Source organism: Salvelinus alpinus, chromosome 23 (genome assembly GCF_045679555.1).
Source record: "Salvelinus alpinus chromosome 23, SLU_Salpinus.1, whole genome shotgun sequence".
Lineage (NCBI taxonomy): Eukaryota > Metazoa > Chordata > Actinopteri > Salmoniformes > Salmonidae > Salvelinus > Salvelinus alpinus.
In genome coordinates, this window is record NC_092108.1 from 5,777,110 (window position 1) to 5,799,731 (window position 22,622).

At 40.1% G+C, this 22,622-nt stretch overlaps 1 protein-coding gene across 1 annotated transcript; it reads left to right on the forward strand.

Moving 5' to 3' along the window:
* Positions 1-337: 337 nt before the first annotated feature.
* Positions 338-22,169, forward strand: LOC139550110 (E3 ubiquitin-protein ligase TRIM35-like). The gene is made up of 6 exons (XM_071360744.1): positions 338-4,415; positions 4,754-4,849; positions 17,386-17,616; positions 17,713-17,735; positions 18,075-18,193; positions 20,387-22,169. The coding sequence occupies exons 1-6, from the start codon at positions 4,020-4,022 to the stop codon at positions 20,911-20,913; spliced, it is 1,392 nt and encodes a 463-aa protein (XP_071216845.1). The 5' UTR covers positions 338-4,019; the 3' UTR covers positions 20,914-22,169.
* Positions 22,170-22,622: the final 453 nt, after the last annotated feature.

Genomic DNA, 22,622 nt, shown 5'->3' on the forward strand with positions numbered 1-22,622 from the left:
ATATTTTTTGCAAGAAAAGACTTGGGTCAGGGAATTTTTCAAATATCAAGTCAGTGGTAGCCATTAAACGGGCCAACGAGCTGATGTAATTAAAGAACCTTAGAGAAAAGGAGATGATGAGCAAGCTTGACAGTTTTCTAAAGAAAGATAATCTATCTGAAGAAGAGGAGTCTGTGTTCAAGTCTTTACAACTAGAATTAGAACAGCTTTACACGGATCTGGCAAAGGGTGCCTTTGTAAGGTCAAGAGCAAAATGGATTGAAGAGGGAGGGGGGGGTGGGGGTGATGCCATCTGTTGGTAAATGTTAATTACTGCAACTCCAGTGTTTTTTTTACCGGTGTGCTCGAGATACCCGGATATAATTGCAATGTACTGAATAAGACTGGTTACTCGCATCAATACCTCTGTCTCGTCATTTAACATTCAAAAAGATGTCTTCACTCGAATGATACATTTAATCATATTTTTTGCCATATTCCTAGCTCGAGAAATGTGTAATTTAACAAGAGGGTTTTCCTATTTGTCTGCCTCTAGTCCAGGGTGAAATGCCCGGTGCGGTTGCCAGAGCTATTATAGAAAGGAGAAAGGAACCCCATGAATGAAGTAACGTTTACAACTCAACCAGAAGACTGTCGACCAATCGCGTTCACATTGTCATGCTGCGTCACGCAATCCCTTCTAAAAAAGTGAAGTGTATATGTCGAGAAACGTGCCTGTTTCCCTCGAAATTACCTCATGTCACAATTCCAAAGCTACATGACACTACAGATAGTAAGTTAATTATCTCACATCTTGGAAAAGTTGTGTTAATGTTTGTACTTCTTGTTGACGAAATTCGCACTAATTTGGGGTTTTGAGCTAGCGCCCAATAGAATCCCATTCAACCCTTGAAGGTATGGAACGCCGTTTGGGTCTTTTGCGTGTCAAAAAGTTAGCGTCAAATAACACTATTTGACGGGTCAAATAAGCTTCTTTACCAGTCGGGACCTGAATATGACTCCACGTCACATAATAATTTAACACGTTCATTAATTTTGTACGTAGTTATTACACATTGATTACACTCTCACTCGTATTTCATATGTCGCAACGATTCACCGATATGTATGCTATGAGTCATAGATTTTGTCACTGACGCTCCTTTTCCCAGAATCACCCAGAATGCACGACGGGGCTCATTGACATAGCATGTTCAATCTTTAACATCTCCTCAAAACTATATATGCCTTTGCGAATGTTAGACTCCTCCACCCTGTGGCATATCGATCTGCAGGTATAACAGTGAGATTGTAGACTCCTAAATTGATAGTGCAGTTTGTTTAGGAGATTTTACAGCTAACTAGCTACTGATATTTATTTGATCTTTATTTAAACTAGTCAAGTCAGTTAAGAACAAATTCTTATTTACAATGACGGCTTACCTCTGCCAAACCCTAACCAGGACGACGCTGGGCCAAGTGTGCGCCACCTTATGGGACTCTCAATCACAGCTGGTTGTGATGCAGCCTATAATCGAACCAGGGTCTGTAGTGATGCCTCTAGTGATGCCTCTATTACTGAGGTAACACCTATCTAATGTCTGTCCTGTGCCTCGTTATAGGTACAGTATTACTGAGGTAACACCTACAGGTAACTGCCAAAGTAAAGAAAACACCTACAGGTAAAAACAAATACTTATTTTCCACCATCATTTGCAAATAAATTCATTAAAAATCCTACAATGTGATTTTCTGGATTTCTTTTCTCATTTTGTCTGTCATAGTTGAAGTGTACCTATGATGAAAATTACAGGCCTCTCTCATCTTTTTAAGTGGGAGAACTTGCACAATTGGTGGCTGACTAAATATTTTTTTGCCCTACTGTAACTACAGAGATAAATAAGGTATGTTAAAACATAACAAAACCTACTAATTATACATGTATGAATTAATAGATCAATAATCACGAAAAAAACATGTTTATGTTTATTTATTTTCCCTTCTGTACTATTTTCACATAGTTACAACACTGTATATAGACACATAATATGACATTTGAAATGTTTTTATTCTTTTGGAACTTCTGTGAGTGTAATGTTTACTGTTAATCTTGTTTATTTAACTTTTGTTTATTATCTACTTCACTTGCTTTGGCAATGTTAACATATGTTTCCCATGCCAATGAAGCCCTTAAAATGTATTGAATTGAATTGAGAAAGAGAGAGAAAGAGAGAAAGAGAGAGAGATTGTAACTCATTTGCTGTCATTCATCTTTGTCAAAGTGATTTCATTCACTATATTAGAAATTGCATTGACAGAGATTGAAGTGTTACCTAGAGTTGCATACTGTATATACCTGTCATAGCAGGCAGGGACACAGTAGGGGTAGTGTTCCAAATGCCACCCTATTCCCTACATAGTGCACTACAGTGGCTTGCGAAAGTATTCACCCCCCTTGGCATTTTTCCTATTTTGTTGCCTTACAACCTGGAATTAAAATATATTTTTTTGGGGGGGGTGAATCATTTGATTTACACAACATGCCTACCACTTTGAAGATGCACAATATGTTTAATTGTGAAACAAACAAGAAATTAGACTAAAAAAACTGAAAACTTGAGCGTGCATAACTATTCACCCCCCCAAAGTCAATACTTTGTAGTGCCACCTTTTTCAGCAATTACAGCTGCAAGTCTCTTGGGGTATGTCTCTATAAGCTTGGCACATCTAGCCACTGGGATTTCTGCCCATTCTTCAAGGCAAAACTGCTCCAGCTCCTTCAAGTTGGATGGGTTCCACTGCTGTACAGAAATCTTTATGTCATACCACAGATTCTCAGTTGGATTGAGGTCTGGGCTTTGACTAAGACATTTAAATGTTTCCCCTTAAACCACGCAATTGTTGCTATAGCAGTATGCTTAGGGTCATTTTCCTGCTGAAAGGTGAACCTCCATCCCAGTCTCAAATCTCTAGAAGACTGAAACAGGTTTCCCTCAATAATTTCCCTGTATTTAGCACCATTCATCATTCCCTTCAATTCTGACCAGTTTCCCAGTCCCTGCCGATAAAAATCATGGATGGTGAGCTCGGGGTGATGAGAGGTGTTGGGTTTGCGCCAGACATAGCGTTTTCCTTGATGGCCAAAAAGCTCAATTTTGGTCACATCTGACCAGAGTACCTTCTTCCATATGTTTGGGGAGTCTCCCACATGCCTTTTGGAGAACACCAAAACACATTTTTTTTATTTAAGCAATGGATTTTTTTCTGGCTATTCTTCCGTAAAGCCAGCTCTGTGGAGTGTACGGCTTAAAGTGGTCCTATGAACCGATACTCCAATCTCCACTGTGGAGCTTTGCAGCTCCTTCAGGGTTATCTTTGGTCTCTTTGTTGCCTCTCTGATTAATGCTCTCCTTGCCTGGTCTGTGAGTTTTGGTGGGCGGCCCTCTCTTGGCAGGTTTGCTGTGGTGCCATATTCTTTCCATTTTTTAATAATGGATTTAATGGTGCTCCGTTTGACGTTCAATGTTTCAGATATTTTTTTATAACCCAACCCTGATCTGTACTTCTCCACAACTTTGTCCCTGACCTGTTTGGAGAGCTCCTTGGTCTTCATGGTGCTGCTTGCTTAGTGGTGTTGCAGACTCTGGGGCCTTTCAGAACAGGTGTGTATATATACTGATATCATGTGACACTTAGATTGCATACAGGTTACACACACACACACACACACACACACACACACACACACACACACACACACACACACACACACACACACACACACACTCCTGAGCCTCACCCCTAAGCCACCTGTACTGCAGAGAGTCAAAAGTTCAGAAGGGTAAAGCCCCAGATAGGCGTGGCCACTATACACTATAAAGGACTCTAACTCACTTCAACTAACTCACTACGACATCAAGACTCACAGCATCTACTGAAGAGCAGGACAAAATCATCAACACTAAGATTTAAACAACACTGAAGTCAATGTCTGCTTCCTTCAGAGGCTATTAGAGGGAAGTGACTGATTTCATTACAAAATGGCTTCTGGTTCATCTTTCCAAGAGGGGGATCTCTCCTGTCCTGTGTGCCGTGACGTCTTCAAGGATCCCGTTCTCCTGTTGTGTGGCCACAGCTTATGTAAAACCTGTCTGCAGGAAACCTGGAAACAAAGGGAATCTCGGGAATGTCCAGTCTGCAGGAGAAAATGTTCCAAAGATTGGTATCCTCCTAACCTTTCTCTAAAGAGCCTGTGTGAGGCCTTCTCACAGTCACATGTAGAGAGTCAGAAATCAACAAGCAAGATAAGCTCTGTGCTCTGCAGTCTGAATGGAGAAACACTGGAGCTGGAGGATAAACAGCCTGTCTGTTTGGTGTGGCAGGATACAAGACAACATAACCACAAACCACTAGATGAGGCTGTACAGGATCATAAGGTATCCATATGTTCTTGTGTATTTTCAGCTGTCTAAAATGGTGTGTGTGTGCGTGTGTGTTGACAATGCCTAAAAAAATTATTGCTTATTCCTGTAATGATTGTGATATGATTATTGACAATAAAGCGTAACACTAGAACACAGAGACTCTGTCCATAGTAACACTAGAACACAGAGACTCTGTCCATAGTAACACTAGAACACAGAGACTCTGTCCATAGTAACACTAGAACACAGAGACTCTGTCCATAGTAACACTAGAACACAGAGACTCTGTCCATCGTAACACTAGAACACAGAGACTCTGTCCATAGTAAAGTGTCAATGTTTCATTGTAGGTGGAACTCCAGACAGCCCTGAAGCCTTTACAGGAGAAGCTGGAAGTCTTTAATAAAGTTAAACTCACCTGTAATCAAACAGCTTGGCATATTAAGGTAAGAATGAGTTGTAATGTTCAGAGGGCTTACATTCCACTCCTTATGCAAACATTACAATCTGGGCTTTGTTTGGCATGTCAAGAAATGTCAAGGAGTGGAATGATAGCAGATACAGACTGGTACCCAAGATTCCTTATAGAACAAAAAAAAGGTTATATTGTTTGCGTCATGTGTGGAACCCCTCAACATTCTATATTAGAACCCTTTTATAGGGTTCTTTGATCAGAACCCTAGAGCAGGGGTATTCAACTCTTACCCCTAACGAGGTCCAGAGCCTGCTGGTTCTCTCTTCTACCTGATAATTAATTGCACACACCTGTTGTCCCAGATCTTAACCCGTTCCTGATTAGATGGGAGAAATCTTTTTTTTTTAAATGCAGTTGAACTGGCTTCGAGGTCCAGAGTTGAGTTTTGAAGGTTCTAGAGGTTCTTCTTCACTGAACCAAAATGGTTCCATATAGAACACTGCATGGTGCCATTTATGAGTTATCGCTACTACTAATAAATAGTCCTATTTTTAGCTAAGAATATAATTTAATAAACAACGAAATAATGGACAAAAGAATACCAGCGTAGTTTTTTAGAATTTATTTTCATTATATGCACGGGTGGCCAGGGAGGCATCTCTTTATTTCAACTCTGGCTGACCTCTTTACAACACAACACAACACAACACAGTCCATAAGGAACAATAAAAGCGTTCTCACCCCCTCACACATACAGTTGAGACGAGCACAGGTTCAAGCTACATTGTAGAGCCCCTGAATAGAGAGCATGTTGTGGGGTTAAGGGCCTTGCTCAAGTGCCCAACAGTAGGGGAATGTATTGAGGATGTGAACCCAGCTGCCCTCCAGCTGTCAAATCAATTCTGCCCATTTTTTCCAGCGCCCAGCCTGGGATTTGAACTGGCCACAGGTCCAAATCGTTAGACACTGGGCTACCTGTAGCCAGTACAGTATGGGTTGTTGCCTGACTGGTTCCGGAGGGGAAGACAAAAGGAGCAAAAACATGCGTTAATCTGCAGCAATAAACATGAGTTAATCTGCACCAATAAACATGAGTTAATCTGCACCAACAAACATCAGTTAATCTGCACCAATAAACATGAGTTAATCTGCACCAATAAACATGAGTTAATCTGCACCAATAAACATGAGTTAATCTGCACCAATAAACATGAGTTAATCTGCCAAATAAACATGAGTTAATCTGCACCAATAAACATGAGTTAATCTGCACCAATAAACATGAGTTAATCTGCACCAATAAACATGAGTTAATCTGCACCAATAAACATGAGTTAATCTGCACCAATAAACATGAGTTAATCTGCACCAATAAACATGAGTTAATCTGCACCAATAAACATGAGTTAATCTGCACCAATAAACATGAGTTAATCTGCACCAATAAACATGAGTTAATCTGCACCAATAAACATGAGTTAATCTGCACCAATAAACATGAGTTAATCTGCACCAATAAACATGAGTTAATCTGCACCAATAAACATGAGTTAATCTGCACCAATAAACATGAGTTAATCTGCACCAATAAGCATGAGTTAATCTGCACCAATAAACATGAGTTAATCTGCATCAATAAACATGAGTTAATCTGCAGCAATAAACATGAGTTAATCTGCAGCAATAAACATGAGTTAATCTGCATCAATAAACATGAGTTAATCTGCACCAATAAACATGAGTTAATCTGCACCAATAAACATGAGTTAATCTGCACCAATAAACATGAGTTAATCTGCACCAATAAACATGAGTTAATCTGCCCCAATAAACATGAGTTAATCTGCACCAATAAACATGAGTTAATCTGCAGCAATAAACATGAGTTAATCTGCATCAATAAACATGAGTTAATCTGCATCAATAAACATGAGTTAATCTGCACCAATAAACATGAGTTAATCTGCATCAATATGCATGAGTTAATCTGCATGTCACGTTCCTGACCTGTTTTCTCTTGTTTTGTATTTATTTAGTATGGTCAGGGCGTGAGTTGGGTGGGTTGTCTATGTGTTGTTTTCTATGTTGGGGTTTTGTGCGTTTGGCCTGGTATGATTCTCAATCAGAGGCAGCTGTCAATCGTTGTCCCTGATTGAGAATCATACTTAGGCAGCCGGGGTTCACGTGTGTGTTTGTGGGTGTTTGTCTTTCGTGTTAGTATTCGTGCCACACGGGACTGTTTTCGGTTGGATTCAATTTGTTAATTTGTTTCATTGTAGTGTTCAGTTTATTTTATAATAAATTATGGACACTTTCCACTCTGCGTCTTGGTCCGATCCCTACACCTCCTCTTCAGACGAAGAGGAGGAAATCTGCCGTTACACTGCACCAATAAACATGAATAAATCTGCATCAATATGCATGAGTTAATCTGCACCAATAAACATGAGTTAATCTGCACCAATAAACATGAGTTAATCTGCACCAATAAACATGAGTTAATCTGCACCAATAAACATGAGTTAATCTGCACCAATAAACATGAGTTAATCTGCACCAATAAACATGAGTTAATCTGCACCAATGAACATGAGTTAATCTGCACCAATAAACATGAGTTAATCTGCACCAATAAACATGAGTTAATCTGCACCAATAAACATGAGTTAATCTGCACCAATAAACATGAGTTAATCTGCACCAATAAACATGAGTTAATCTGCACCAATAAACATGAGTTAATCTGCACCAATAAACATGAGTTAATCTGCACCAATAAGCATGAGTTAATCTGCACCAATAAACATGAGTTAATCTGCATCAATAAACATGAGTTAATCTGCATCAATAAACATGAGTTAATCTGCAGCAATAAACATGAGTTAATCTGCATCAATAAACATGAGTTAATCTGCACCAATAAACATGAGTTAATCTGCACCAATAAACATGAGTTAATCTGCACCAATAAACATGAGTTAATCTGCACCAATAAACATGAGTTAATCTGCCCCAATAAACATGAGTTAATCTGCACCAATAAACATGAGTTAATCTGCACCAATAAACATGAGTTAATCTGCAGCAATAAACATGAGTTAATCTGCACCAATAAACATGAGTTAATCTGCACCAATATGCATGAGTTAATCTGCATCAATATGCATGAGTTAATCTGCACGTCACGTTCCTGACCTGTTTTCTCTTGTTTTGTATTTATTTAGTATGGTCAGGGCGTGAGTTGGGTGGGTTGTCTATGTGTTGTTTTCTATGTTGGGGTTTTGTGCGTTTGGCCTGGTATGATTCTCAATCAGAGGCAGCTGTCAATCGTTGTCCCTGATTGAGAATCATACTTAGGCAGCCGGGGTTCACGTGTGTGTTTGTGGGTGTTTGTCTTTCGTGTTAGTATTCGTGCCACACGGGACTGTTTTCGGTTGGATTCAATTTGTTAATTTGTTTCATTGTAGTGTTCAGTTTATTTTATAATAAATTATGGACACTTTCCACTCTGCGTCTTGGTCCGATCCCTACACCTCCTCTTCAGACGAAGAGGAGGAAATCTGCCGTTACACTGCACCAATAAACATGAATAAATCTGCATCAATATGCATGAGTTAATCTGCACCAATAAACATGAGTTAATCTGCACCAATAAACATGAGTTAATCTGCACCAATAAACATGAGTTAATCTGCACCAATAAACATGAGTTAATCTGCATCAATAAACATGAGTTAATCTGCACCAATAAACATGAGTTAATCTGCACCAATAAACATGAGTTAATCTGCACCAATAAACATGAGTTAATCTGCACCAATAAACATGAGTTAATCTGCACCAATAAACATGAGTTAATCTGCACCAATAAGCATGAGTTAATCTGCACCAATAAACATGAGTTAATCTGCACCAATAAACATGAGTTAATCTTCACCAATAAACATGAGTTAATCTGCATCAATAAACATGAGTTAATCTGCACCAATAAACATGAGTTAATCTGCACCAATAAACATGAGTTAATCTGCATCAATAAACATGAGTTAATCTGCCCCAATAAACATGAGTTAATCTGCACCAATAAACATGAGTTAATCTGCATCAATAAACATGAGTTAATCTGCCCCAATAAACATGAGTTAATCTGCACCAATAAACATGAGTTAATCTGCACCAATAAACATGAGTTAATCTGCACCAATAAACACGAGTTAATTTGCACCAATAAGCATGAGTTAATCTGCACCAATAAACATGAGTTAATCTGCACCAATAAACATGAGTTAATCTGCACCAATATGCATGAGTTAATCTGCACCAATAAACATGAGTTAATCTGCCCCAATAAACATGAGTTAATCTGCACCAATAAACATGAGTTAATCTGCATCAATAAACATGAGTTAATCTGCCCCAATAAACATGAGTTAATCTGCACCAATAAACATGAGTTAATCTGCACCAATAAACATGAGTTAATCTGCACCAATAAACATGAGTTAATCTGCACCAATAAACATGAGTTAATCTGCACCAATAAGCATGAGTTAATCTGCACCAATAAACATGAGTTAATCTGCACCAATAAACATGAGTTAATCTGCACCAATATGCATGAGTTAATCTGCACCAATAAGCATGAGTTAATCTGCCCCAATAAACATGAGTTAATCTGCACCAATAAACATGAGTTAATCTGCATCAATAAACATGAGTTAATCTGCCCCAATAAACATGAGTTAATCTGCACCAATAAACATGAGTTAATCTGCATCAATAAACATGAGTTAATCTGCCCCAATAAACATGAGTTAATCTGCCCCAATAAACATGAGTTAATCTGCACCAATAAGCATGAGTTAATCTGCACCAATAAACATGAGTTAATCTGCACCAATGAACATGAGTTAATCTGCACCAATAAACATGAGTTAATCTGCACCAATAAACATGAGTTAATCTGCACCAATAAACATGAGTTAATCTGCACCAATAAACATGAGTTAATCTGCACCAATAAACATGAGTTAATCTGCACCAATAAACATGAGTTAATCTGCACCAATAAACATGAGTTAATCTGCACCAATAAGCATGAGTTAATCTGCACCAATAAACATGAGTTAATCTGCATCAATAAACATGAGTTAATCTGCATCAATAAACATGAGTTAATCTGCAGCAATAAACATGAGTTAATCTGCATCAATAAACATGAGTTAATCTGCACCAATAAACATGAGTTAATCTGCACCAATAAACATGAGTTAATCTGCACCAATAAACATGAGTTAATCTGCACCAATAAACATGAGTTAATCTGCACCAATAAACATGAGTTAATCTGCACCAATAAACATGAGTTAATCTGCACCAATAAACATGAGTTAATCTGCAGCAATAAACATGAGTTAATCTGCACCAATAAACATGAGTTAATCTGCACCAATATGCATGAGTTAATCTGCATCAATATGCATGAGTTAATCTGCACGTCACGTTCCTGACCTGTTTTCTCTTGTTTTGTATTTATTTAGTATGGTCAGGGCGTGAGTTGGGTGGGTTGTCTATGTGTTGTTTTCTATGTTGGGGTTTTGTGCGTTTGGCCTGGTATGATTCTCAATCAGAGGCAGCTGTCAATCGTTGTCCCTGATTGAGAATCATACTTAGGCAGCCGGGGTTCACGTGTGTGTTTGTGGGTGTTTGTCTTTCGTGTTAGTATTCGTGCCACACGGGACTGTTTTCGGTTGGATTCAATTTGTTAATTTGTTTCATTGTAGTGTTCAGTTTATTTTATAATAAATTATGGACACTTTCCACTCTGCGTCTTGGTCCGATCCCTACACCTCCTCTTCAGACGAAGAGGAGGAAATCTGCCGTTACACTGCACCAATAAACATGAATAAATCTGCATCAATATGCATGAGTTAATCTGCACCAATAAACATGAGTTAATCTGCACCAATAAACATGAGTTAATCTGCACCAATAAACATGAGTTAATCTGCACCAATAAACATGAGTTAATCTGCACCAATAAACATGAGTTAATCTGCACCAATAAACATGAGTTAATCTGCACCAATGAACATGAGTTAATCTGCACCAATAAACATGAGTTAATCTGCACCAATAAACATGAGTTAATCTGCACCAATAAACATGAGTTAATCTGCACCAATAAACATGAGTTAATCTGCACCAATAAACATGAGTTAATCTGCACCAATAAACATGAGTTAATCTGCACCAATAAACATGAGTTAATCTGCACCAATAAGCATGAGTTAATCTGCACCAATAAACATGAGTTAATCTGCATCAATAAACATGAGTTAATCTGCATCAATAAACATGAGTTAATCTGCAGCAATAAACATGAGTTAATCTGCATCAATAAACATGAGTTAATCTGCACCAATAAACATGAGTTAATCTGCACCAATAAACATGAGTTAATCTGCACCAATAAACATGAGTTAATCTGCACCAATAAACATGAGTTAATCTGCCCCAATAAACATGAGTTAATCTGCACCAATAAACATGAGTTAATCTGCACCAATAAACATGAGTTAATCTGCAGCAATAAACATGAGTTAATCTGCACCAATAAACATGAGTTAATCTGCACCAATATGCATGAGTTAATCTGCATCAATATGCATGAGTTAATCTGCACGTCACGTTCCTGACCTGTTTTCTCTTGTTTTGTATTTATTTAGTATGGTCAGGGCGTGAGTTGGGTGGGTTGTCTATGTGTTGTTTTCTATGTTGGGGTTTTGTGCGTTTGGCCTGGTATGATTCTCAATCAGAGGCAGCTGTCAATCGTTGTCCCTGATTGAGAATCATACTTAGGCAGCCGGGGTTCACGTGTGTGTTTGTGGGTGTTTGTCTTTCGTGTTAGTATTCGTGCCACACGGGACTGTTTTCGGTTGGATTCAATTTGTTAATTTGTTTCATTGTAGTGTTCAGTTTATTTTATAATAAATTATGGACACTTTCCACTCTGCGTCTTGGTCCGATCCCTACACCTCCTCTTCAGACGAAGAGGAGGAAATCTGCCGTTACACTGCACCAATAAACATGAATAAATCTGCATCAATATGCATGAGTTAATCTGCACCAATAAACATGAGTTAATCTGCACCAATAAACATGAGTTAATCTGCACCAATAAACATGAGTTAATCTGCACCAATAAACATGAGTTAATCTGCACCAATAAACATGAGTTAATCTGCACCAATAAACATGAGTTAATCTGCACCAATAAACATGAATTAATCTGCATCAATAAACATGAATTAATCTGCAGCAATAAACATGAATTAATCTGCACCAATAAACATGAATTAATCTGCATCAATATGCATGAGTTAATCTGCACCAATAAACATGAGTTAATCTGCACCAATAAACATGAGTTAATCTGCAGCAATAAGCATGAGTTAATCTGCACCAATAAACATGAGTTAATCTGCACCAATAAACATGAGTTAATCTGCACCAATAAACATGAGTTAATCTGCACCAATAAACATTAGTTAATCTGCACCAACAAACATGAGTTAATCTGCATCAATAAATATGAGTTAATCTGCACCAATAAACATGAGTTAATCTTCACCAATAAACATGAGTTAATCTGCATCAATAAACATGAGTTAATCTGCACCAATAAACATGAGTTAATCTGCACCAATATGCATGAGTTAATATGCACCAATAAACATGAGTTAATCTGCCCCAATAAACATGAGTTAATCTGCACCAATAAACATGAGTTAATCTGCATCAATAAACATGAGTTAATCTGCCCCAATAAACATGAGTTAATCTGCACCAATAAACATGAGTTAATCTGCATCAATAAACATGAGTTAATCTGCCCCAATAAACATGAGTTAATCTGCCCCAATAAACATGAGTTAATCTGCATCAATAAACATGAGTTAATCTGCACCAATAAACATGAGTTAATCTGCACCAATAAACATGAGTTAATCTGCACCAATAAACATGAGTTAATCTGCACCAATAAGCATGAGTCAATCTGCACCAATAAACATGAGTTAATCTGCACCAATAAACATGAGTTAATCTGCACCAATAAACATGAGTTAATCTGCACCAATAAGCATGAGTTAATCTGCACCAATAAACATGAGTTAATCTGCACCAATAAACATGAGTTAATCTGCACCAATAAACATGAGTTAATCTGCACCAATAAACATGAGTTAATCTGCCAAATGAGGACAAAATGCTATCAGACATAGAATTATTATGATGTAGAACAACAATTTACATGCAGTTGTTGTCATCAGCAGCCTAAAGAGATCCTCTTATAGGTCTGGGTTACTGCCAGACTGAGCAAAACATAGACCGTGTGTTAAAAGTAATGTAATTATTAACTCGGCTATTCAATCACAAAGACTTGTTATACATCATTTATTATAGGCAAAATATTTTATACTGTACCTCTTCTCAGTCAGCAACAGGCTTCTAACGGCTTCATGAAACTTAGTCCCCTCAATTGACTCCATACTGAATACTGAAATAAAAGTTAAATCCTTAAGAGTCTATTAAGTGTAAAACTAACAATGACTCAATTATCCATGCCTTCTAGGAAAGCTATAAATTCCAAAAGTTATGTGCGGAGTTTTGAGTCCGTCTGTCTGCATATTTCAAGACATGGCATATGAGGGTGCAGTGAGAAACCTGATGGGTTGGACGATACTTTTCTCATCAATCATCTTGAAGAAACATATATTTAAAAACTGGAAATCAACCAATCCTCCATCACTAACACAATGGAAAGGTCAAACACTTTATTATCTAAAGGTTGAAAGTGCGACGGAGAGAAACAAAATGGTACAGTTTAAGGCCATGTGGCAGAAAGGGATGGGGCGTTGGAGATGGGGGTGTGAGCAGGTGGGTCTGGGCAGGGTGATGCGGGCGTTGGAGATGGGGGTGTGAGCAGGTGGGTCTGGGCAGGGTGATGCGGGCGCTGGAGATGGGGGTGTGAGCAGGTGGGTCTGGGCAGGGTGATGTTGTGGAGGTGTTGTCTGATTTGTCTGGATTAAGATGGCGCCGAAGAACATGTCTGACGTTTTACATTCTCCCAGCCAATTGTGCTATTTTGTAATTTTTTTTGCGTTTTGTGTAACTTATTTTTTTTTTTACTTATTGTGTACATGATGTTGCTGCTACTGTCTCTTATGACCGAAAAGAACTTCTGGACATCAGAAAAGAGATTACTCACCGCGGACTGGAAGAAACTTTTTCCTTTCACGAGTTCGACAAGAAGGATATCCTGCTTTCACTGGAACAGGCCCAGATCCACGCCTTTAGCGTGAAGAAAAGACGCCGGAAAAGAGGCGGCAGATCGGTGATCCTTCTGAGAATCCGGAGAAGAGCGAGTAAACTCCCACTGCCTTCCGTTCTCATTGCTAACGTGCAATCATTCGAAAATAAAATTGATGAACTACAATTAAGATGATCCTACCAAGGGGACATTAAAAACTGTAACGTCTTATGTTTCACCGAGTCGTGGCTGAACAACGACACGGATAATAAAGAGCTGGAGGGATTTTCAATGCACTGGCAGAACAGAGAAGCTAAGTCTGGTAAGACGAGGGGTAGGGGTGTGTCTTTTTGTCAATAACAGCTGGTGCGCAATGTCTAATATTAAAGAAGTCTCGAGGTATTGCTCGCCTGAGGTAGAGTACCTTATGATAAGTTGTCGACCACACTATCTACCAAGAGAGTTCTCATCTGTATTATTCGTAGCCGTCTATTTACCACCACAAAGCGAAGCTGGCACTAAGACCACTCTCAACCAACTTTATAAGGCCATAAGCAAAGAAGACAATGCTCACCCAGAAGCGACGCTCCTAGTGGCCAGGGAATTTAATGCAGGCAAACTTAAATCAGTTTTACCACATTTCTACCAGCATGTAGAGGGGGAAAAAATCCTAGAACACCTTTACTCCACACACAGAGATGCATACAAAGCTCTCCCTCACCCTCCATTTGGCAAATCTGACCATAATTCTATCCTCCTGATCCCTGCTTACAAGCAAAAACTAAAGCAGGAAGTACCAGGGACTCGCTCAACATGGAAGTGGTCAGATGATGCGGATGCTACACTGCAGGACTGTTTTGCTAGCACAGACTGGAATATGTTCCGGGATTCATCCAATGGCATTGAGGAATACACCACCTCAGTCATCGGCTTCATCAATAAGTGAATCAATGATGTTGTCCCCACAGTAACTGTACGTACATATCCCAACCAGAAGCCATGGATTACAGGCAACATCCGCATCGAGCTAAAGGCTAGAGCTGCCACTTTCAAGGAGCGGGAGACTAATCCGGAAGCTTATAAGAAGACGTGCTATGCCCTCAGACAAACCATAAAACAAGCAAAGCGTCAACACAGGATTAAGATTGAATCCTACTACACCAGCTCTGACACTCGTTGGATGTGGCAGGGCTTGAAAACAACAAAGGGAAACCCAGACGGGAGCTGCCCAGTGACGCGAGCCTACCAGACGAGCTAAATGCCTTTTATGCTCGCTTCGAGGCAAGCAACACTGAAGCATGCAAGAGAGCACCAGCTGTTCTGGATGACTGTGTAATAACGCTCGGTAGCCGATGTGAACAAAACCTTTAAACAGGTCAACATTCACAAAGCCGGGGGGCCAGATGTATTATAAGGACGTGTACTCAAAGCATGCGTGGACCAACTGGAAAGTGTCTTCACTGACATTTTCAACCTCTCCCTGACCGAGTCTGTAATACCTACATGTTTCAAGCAGACCACCATAGTCCCTGTGCCCAAGGAAGCGGAGGAAACCTGACTAAATGATTACTGCCCCGGGCACTCACGTCGGTAGCCATGAAGTGCTTTGAAAGGCTGGTCATGGCTCACATCAACAGCTTCTTCCCGGATACCCTAGACCCACTCCAATTCTTATACCGCCCCAACAGATCCACAGATGATGCAATCTCTATTGCACTCCACACTGCCCTTTCTCACCTGGAGAAAAGGAACACCTATGTGAGAATGCTATTCACTGACTACAGCTCAGAGTTCAACACCATAGTGCCCTCAAAGCTCATCACTAGGCTAAGGACTCTGGGACTAAACACCTCCCTCTGCAACTGGATCCTGGACTTCCTGACGGGCCGCCCCCAGGTGGTAAGAGTAGGCAACAACACATCTGCCACACTGATCCTCAACACTGGGGCTCCTCAGGGGTGTGTACTTAGTCCCCTCCTGTATTCCCTGTTCACCCACGACTGCGTGGCCAAACACGACTCCAACACCATCATTAAGTTTGCTGACGACACAACAGTGGTAGGCCTGATCACAGACAACGATGAGACAGCCTATAGGGAGGAGGTCAGAGCCCTGGCAGTGTGGTGCCAGAACAAGAACCTCTCCCTCAATGTGAGCAAGATAAAGGAGCTGATCGTGGACTACAGGAAAAGGTGGGCCGAACAGGCCTCCATTAACATCAACAGGGCTGTAGTGGAGCGGGTTGAGAGCTCCAAGTTCCTTGGTGTCCACATCACTAAGGATCTATCAAGGTCTAAACACACTAAGACAGTTGTGAAGAGGGCACGACAAAACCTTTTCCCCCTCAGGAGACTGAAAAGATTTGGCATGGGTCCCCAGATCCTCAAAACTTTCTACAGCTGCACCATCAAGAGCATCCTGACCGGTTGCATCACCGCCTGTTATGACAATTGCTCGGCATCTGACCGTAAGGCACTACAGAGGGTGGTGCGAATGGCCCAGTACATCACTGGGGCCAAGCTTCCTGCCATCCAGGACCTATATAATAGGCGGTGTCAGAGGAAAGCCAATAAAATTGTCAGAGACTCCAGTCACACAAGTTATAGACTGTTTTCTCTGCTACCGCACGGAAAGCGGTACCGGAGCGCCAAGTCCAGGACCAAAAGGCAATTTACATTGACCCCCCTCCTCCTTTTGTACACTGCTGCTACAGTACTCGCTGTTGTTTGTTACCTATGCATAGTCACTACTCCCCCACCTACATGTACAGATAACCTCAACTAGCCTGTACCCCGCACACTGACTCGGTACCGGTGCCCCCTGTATATAGCCTCGTTATTGTTATTCTTAATGTGTTACTTTTTATTTTGGTCTACTTGGTAAATATTTTCTTAACTCTTCTTGAACTGCACTTTTGGTTAAGGGCTTGTAAGTAAGCATTTCACGTTGAGGTCTACACCTGATGTATTCAGCATTTCACGGTAAAGTCTACACTTGTTGTATTCGGCGCATGTGACAAATAAAGTTTGATTTGATGTCGTTGGTCTGGAGATGAGGCTGTGAGCAGGTGGGTCTGGGCAGGGTGATGTTGTGGATGTTTTGTCCGGTAAAACAAATAATAAAGAAACATATTACACATATGCATTTTTTTCCTAAGAGTTCAGGCTTGTGTAATATTACAATATAATATGAAAATACAAGGAGAAACTACAGTGATGTAGGCTATCATCATCTAGTCCTCTCACTGTCTCCAGAGCCAGTCCCAGGACACAGAGAGGCAGATTAAGGAAGAGTTTCAGAAACTTCACCAGTTTCTACGAGAGGAGGAGGAGGCCAGTATAGCGACACTGAGGGAAGAAGAGGAGCAGAAGAGTCAGATGATGAAGGAAAGGATTAAAGAGATGAACAGACAGATATCATCACTTTCAGATACAATCAGAGCCATAGAGGAGGAGATGAGAGCTGAGGACATCTCATTGCCGGTGGTAAGGACTAATATCTGAACAGTAAGTATATTATTGTGACTGATTTGATTTTATATTTTATATTCATTATTCATTTCCTATTTTGTCCCCCTGCAGAACTACAAGGCCACAATGAAAAGGTAAGTGATCTGCCTCCTGTCTCTCTCTTGTCTCTGTGGTTCTGAATCCAACTCCACAGTAACACTGACTTGACTCTGTGGTTCTGAATCCAACTCCACAGTAACACTGACTTGACTCTGTGGTTCTGAATCCAACTCCACAGTAACACTGACTTGACTCTGTGGTTCTGAATCCAACTCCACAGTAACACTGACTTGACTCTGTGGTTCTGAACCCAACTCCACAGCAGCACTGATTTGACTCTGTGGTTCTGAATCCAACTCCACAGTAACACTGACTTGACTCTGTGGTTCTGAATCCAACTCCACAGCAACACTGACTCCTTAATGTTCTTTCAGAGCCCATTTCACACTGCCGGATCCACAGCTGGTCTCAGGAGCGCTGATAGATGTGGCCAAACACCTAGGCAACCTACAATTCAGAGTCTGGGAAAAGATGCAGGGAATTGTGAAATATAGTAAGTATAATTTTATTTACCTACGATGAACAATTTCCTTAATTTATGATATTTTTAAACAGTAAAACACTAATGCATTCAGACAAACAGGAGGAAAACATGATATTCTGTCAAAAATATATTATAGTAAAACACTTTCTTGTATGTAATAGTGTACAAAAACATGAAACACATTTTAATCAATAAAGTGTATCAACTACTTACAAGTTCCCTCTGTCCTGGTGTCAGTCCTGATATCACGACCAGTTCTAGTCCTGATATCACGACAAGTTCTAGTCCTGATATCACGACCAGTTCTAGTCCTGATATCACGACCAGTTCTAATCCTGATATCACGACCAGTTCTAGTCCTGATATCACGACAAGTTCTAGTCCTGATGTCACGACAAGTTCTAGTCCTGATATCACGACCAATTCTAGTCCTGATATCACGACCAGTTCTAGTCCTGATATCACAACAAGTTATAGTCCTGATATCACGACCAGTTCTAGTCCTGATATCACGACAAGTTCTAGTCCTGATATCACGACAAGTTCTAGTCCTGATATCACGACCAGTTCTAGTCCTGATATCACGACCAGTTCTAGTCCTGATATCACGACCAGTTCTAGTCCTGATATCACGACAAGTTCTAGTCCTGATATCACGACAAGTTCTAGTCCTGATATCACGACAAGTTCTAGTCCTGATATCACGACAAGTTCTAGTCCTGATATCAAGACAAGTTCTCGTTCTGATATCACGACAAGTTCTAGTCCTGATATCACGACCAGTTCTACTCCTGATATCACGACAAGTTCTACTCCTGATATCACGACAAGTTCTAGTCCTGATATCACGACAAGTTCTAGTCCTGATATCACGACCAATTCTAGTCCTGATATCACGACCAGTTCTAGTCCTGATATCACAACAAGTTCTAGTCCTGATATCACGACCAGTTCTAGTCCTGATATCACGACAAGTTCTAGTCCTGATATCACGACAAGTTCTAGTCCTGATATCACGACAAGTTCTAGTCCTGATATCACGACCAGTTCTACTCCTGATATCACGACAAGTTCTAGTCCTGATATCACGACAAGTTCTACTCCTGATATCACGACAAGTTCTACTCCTGATATCACGACAAATTCTACTCCTGATATCAGGAGTAGAACTTTTCGTGATATCAGGACTACAACTGGTCCTGATATCACGACAAGTTCTACTCCTGATATCACGACAAGTTCTAGTCCTGATATCACGACAAGTTCTAGTCCTGATATCACGACCAATTCTAGTCCTGATATCACGACCAGTTCTAGTCCTGATATCACAACAAGTTCTAGTCCTGATATCACGACCAGTTCTAGTCCTGATATCACGACAAGTTCTAGTCCTGATATCACGACAAGTTCTAGTCCTGATATCACGACCAGTTCTACTCCTGATATCACGACCAGTTCTAGTCCTGATGTCACGACAAGTTCTAGTCCTGATATCACGACCAGTTCTAGTCCTGATATCACGACAAGTTCTAGTCCTGATGTCACGACCAGTTCTAGTCCTGATGTCACGACAAGTTCTAGTCCTGATGTCACGACAAGTTCTAGTCCTGATATCACGACCCGTTCTAGTCCTGATATCACGACCAGTTCTAGTCCTGATATCACGACCAGTTCTAGTCCTGATATCACAACAAGTTCTAGTCCTGATATCACGACAAGTTCTAGTCCTGATATCACGACCAGTTCTAGTCCTGATGTCACAACAAGTTCTAGTCCTGATATCACGACCAGTTCTAGTCCTGATGTCACGACCAGTTCTAGTCCTGATGTCACGACAAGTTCTAGTCCTGATATCACGACAAGTTCTAGTCCTGATATCACGACCAGTTCTAGTCCTGATATCACGACAAGTTCTAGTCCTGATATCACGACAAGTTCTAGTCCTGATATCACGACCAGTTGTAGTCCTGATATCACGACCAGTTCTAGTCCTGATATCACGACAAGTTCTAGTCCTGATATCACGACAAGTTCTAGTCCTGATATCACGACAAGTTCTAGTCCTGATATCACGACAAGTTCTAGTCCTGATATCACGACAAGTTCTAGTCCTGATATCACGACCAGTTCTAGTCCCGATGTCACGACCAGTTCTAGTCCTGATATCACAACCAGTTCTAATCTCTAGTTCTGTCTGTTCAGCTCCTGTGATTCTGGACCCAAACACAGCTTACCGATATTTCATCCTATCTGAGGATCTGACCAGTCTAAGATTCTGTGCGAGTCAACAGCTTCCTGACAACCCAGAGAGGTTTGATTACAATGCATTGGTCCTGGGCTCTGAGGGCTTTAACTCAGGGACACACAGCTGGGACGTTGAGGTTGGGGACAGTACAGTCTGGTCCGTGGGTGTCATACAAGACTCTGCCCAGAGGAAGGGAAACATGAAGCCTGAAATGTGGATTGTGTGTTATAGTGGAGGTAAATATGGAGCAAGTTCCCCATCAGGGCCAGGTATTCCCATCACATTGAGACCGAAACCCCAGAGGATCAGAGTGCTGCTGGACAGGGACAGAGGACAGCTGTCATTCTCTGACCCTGATAATAACACACACCTGCACACATTCACACACACCTTTACTGAGCAAGTCTTTCCAGCCATAGGTCATGTCTCTAAAGTTCACCATCTGAGAATCGCACCAGGGAAGATCTCTATAAAGATGGAGTAGACTCACAAAATCGTCTGTAGCGTCAGAACGATTCGGCTTACAAACTATTATGACGCCTCTATGGAAAGATGAGACTCTCACAAACATGTACATGTCGGTTGTTTTCCTCACAAGAGTCATCTGAAGGTCCCCCTGTACCAGTTTTTTAAAAATGAATGGAAGTAAAATGACTTCGGAAGTATTCAGACCCCTTGACTTCTTCCATATTTTGTTAAGTTACAGCCTTATTCTAAAGTCAATTAAATAAATAAAAATTCTCATCAATCTACACACAATACCCCATAATGACAAAGCGAAAACAGGTTTTTAGAATTTTTGCAAACATATTAAAAATAAAAACTCCCCAAATACAAGTGTGCCAAGCTTGTAGCGTCAAACCCAAGAAGACTTGAGGCTGTAATTGCTGCCAAATCTGCCTCAGAAAAGTACTGAGTAAAGGGTCTGAATACTTATGTAAATGCCATATTTCCATTTTTTTTATACATTTTGAAACATTTCTACAAACCTGTTTTTGCTTTGTCATTATCAGGTATTGCGTGTAGATTGATGAGAAAAAAAATACTATTTAAGCAATTTTAGAATAACAAAATGTGGAAAAAGTCAAGGGGTCTGAATACTTTCCAAATGCACTGTATATAGGAAGACAGTGCCAAAAACAAGCCTTTAAATACATGTGAAATATTTAAAATGCTCCCTGATCTTTCTGATATTACTCAGATATCGGACAGACACTTCAGAACAAACTTCCTTAGGAATGTTTTGGGAAACTATCTGTTGTTCCATGTAGTGAATCTGTTTTCAATATGTTTCTATTGGCTAATAGCAGTAAGGACTATCTGTTATTCAATGTGTTTCTATTGGCTAATAGCAGTAAGGACTATCTGTTATTCAATGTGTTTCTATTGGCTAATAGCAGTAAGGACTATCTGTTATTCAATGTGTTTCTATTGGCTAATAGCAGTAAGGACTATCTGTTGTTCAATGTGTTTCTATAGGCCAATAGCATTAAAGGCCAAATTAAATTTTTCATCAAATATATATTTTTTACATGTTTTCTTTTGATACTTCAAGGAGTCTTAAAATTCTAAATGAAATAGCTAAAGGATCCATGGAATGAACTCAAAACGCCGACCGGTAACATTTCAACTAACCCCAACTTCTCTACGTAGGGTTAAGGTTAGAGCGAGTGTTAGGGTTAGTTGAAATGTTACTGATAGTCTGTAGATGGCCTATGAAAATTAAAGTGTTACCCCATTCACTTGTGTGGAACCAATGCGTTCTCATGTACTAGTTATTTTGGTAGTAAACAGTCACACGTTCCATTTTCTGTGTCAAAGTTTTATATTCCACCAAAACACACACAACATGTGGTTTGTTCAACATGTTGGCATCTTGTTTTGTTTAATGAAAATCAGTTCTGATTGATTATAATGTGATTTTCTCCACATTCTCTAGCCATGTTTGTTGTGGTCTCTCTCCACTCTCTTATCTCTTGTTATGAAAAAAATATGTGATTATATTTGTTCCAACCTTTGACCAGCTCGACCAGACGGGCTTGCATACGTTTATTTTATTTTAAATTCTCTTCAGTTGCCATGACGATATCTAAGAGAACATCTGTCTTTAACACAGTTTCACTGACCGAGCTATATTGAGTTACACGCCAGGGTCAATACGGTGTGTGTGTGTGTGTGTGTGTGCGTGCGTGC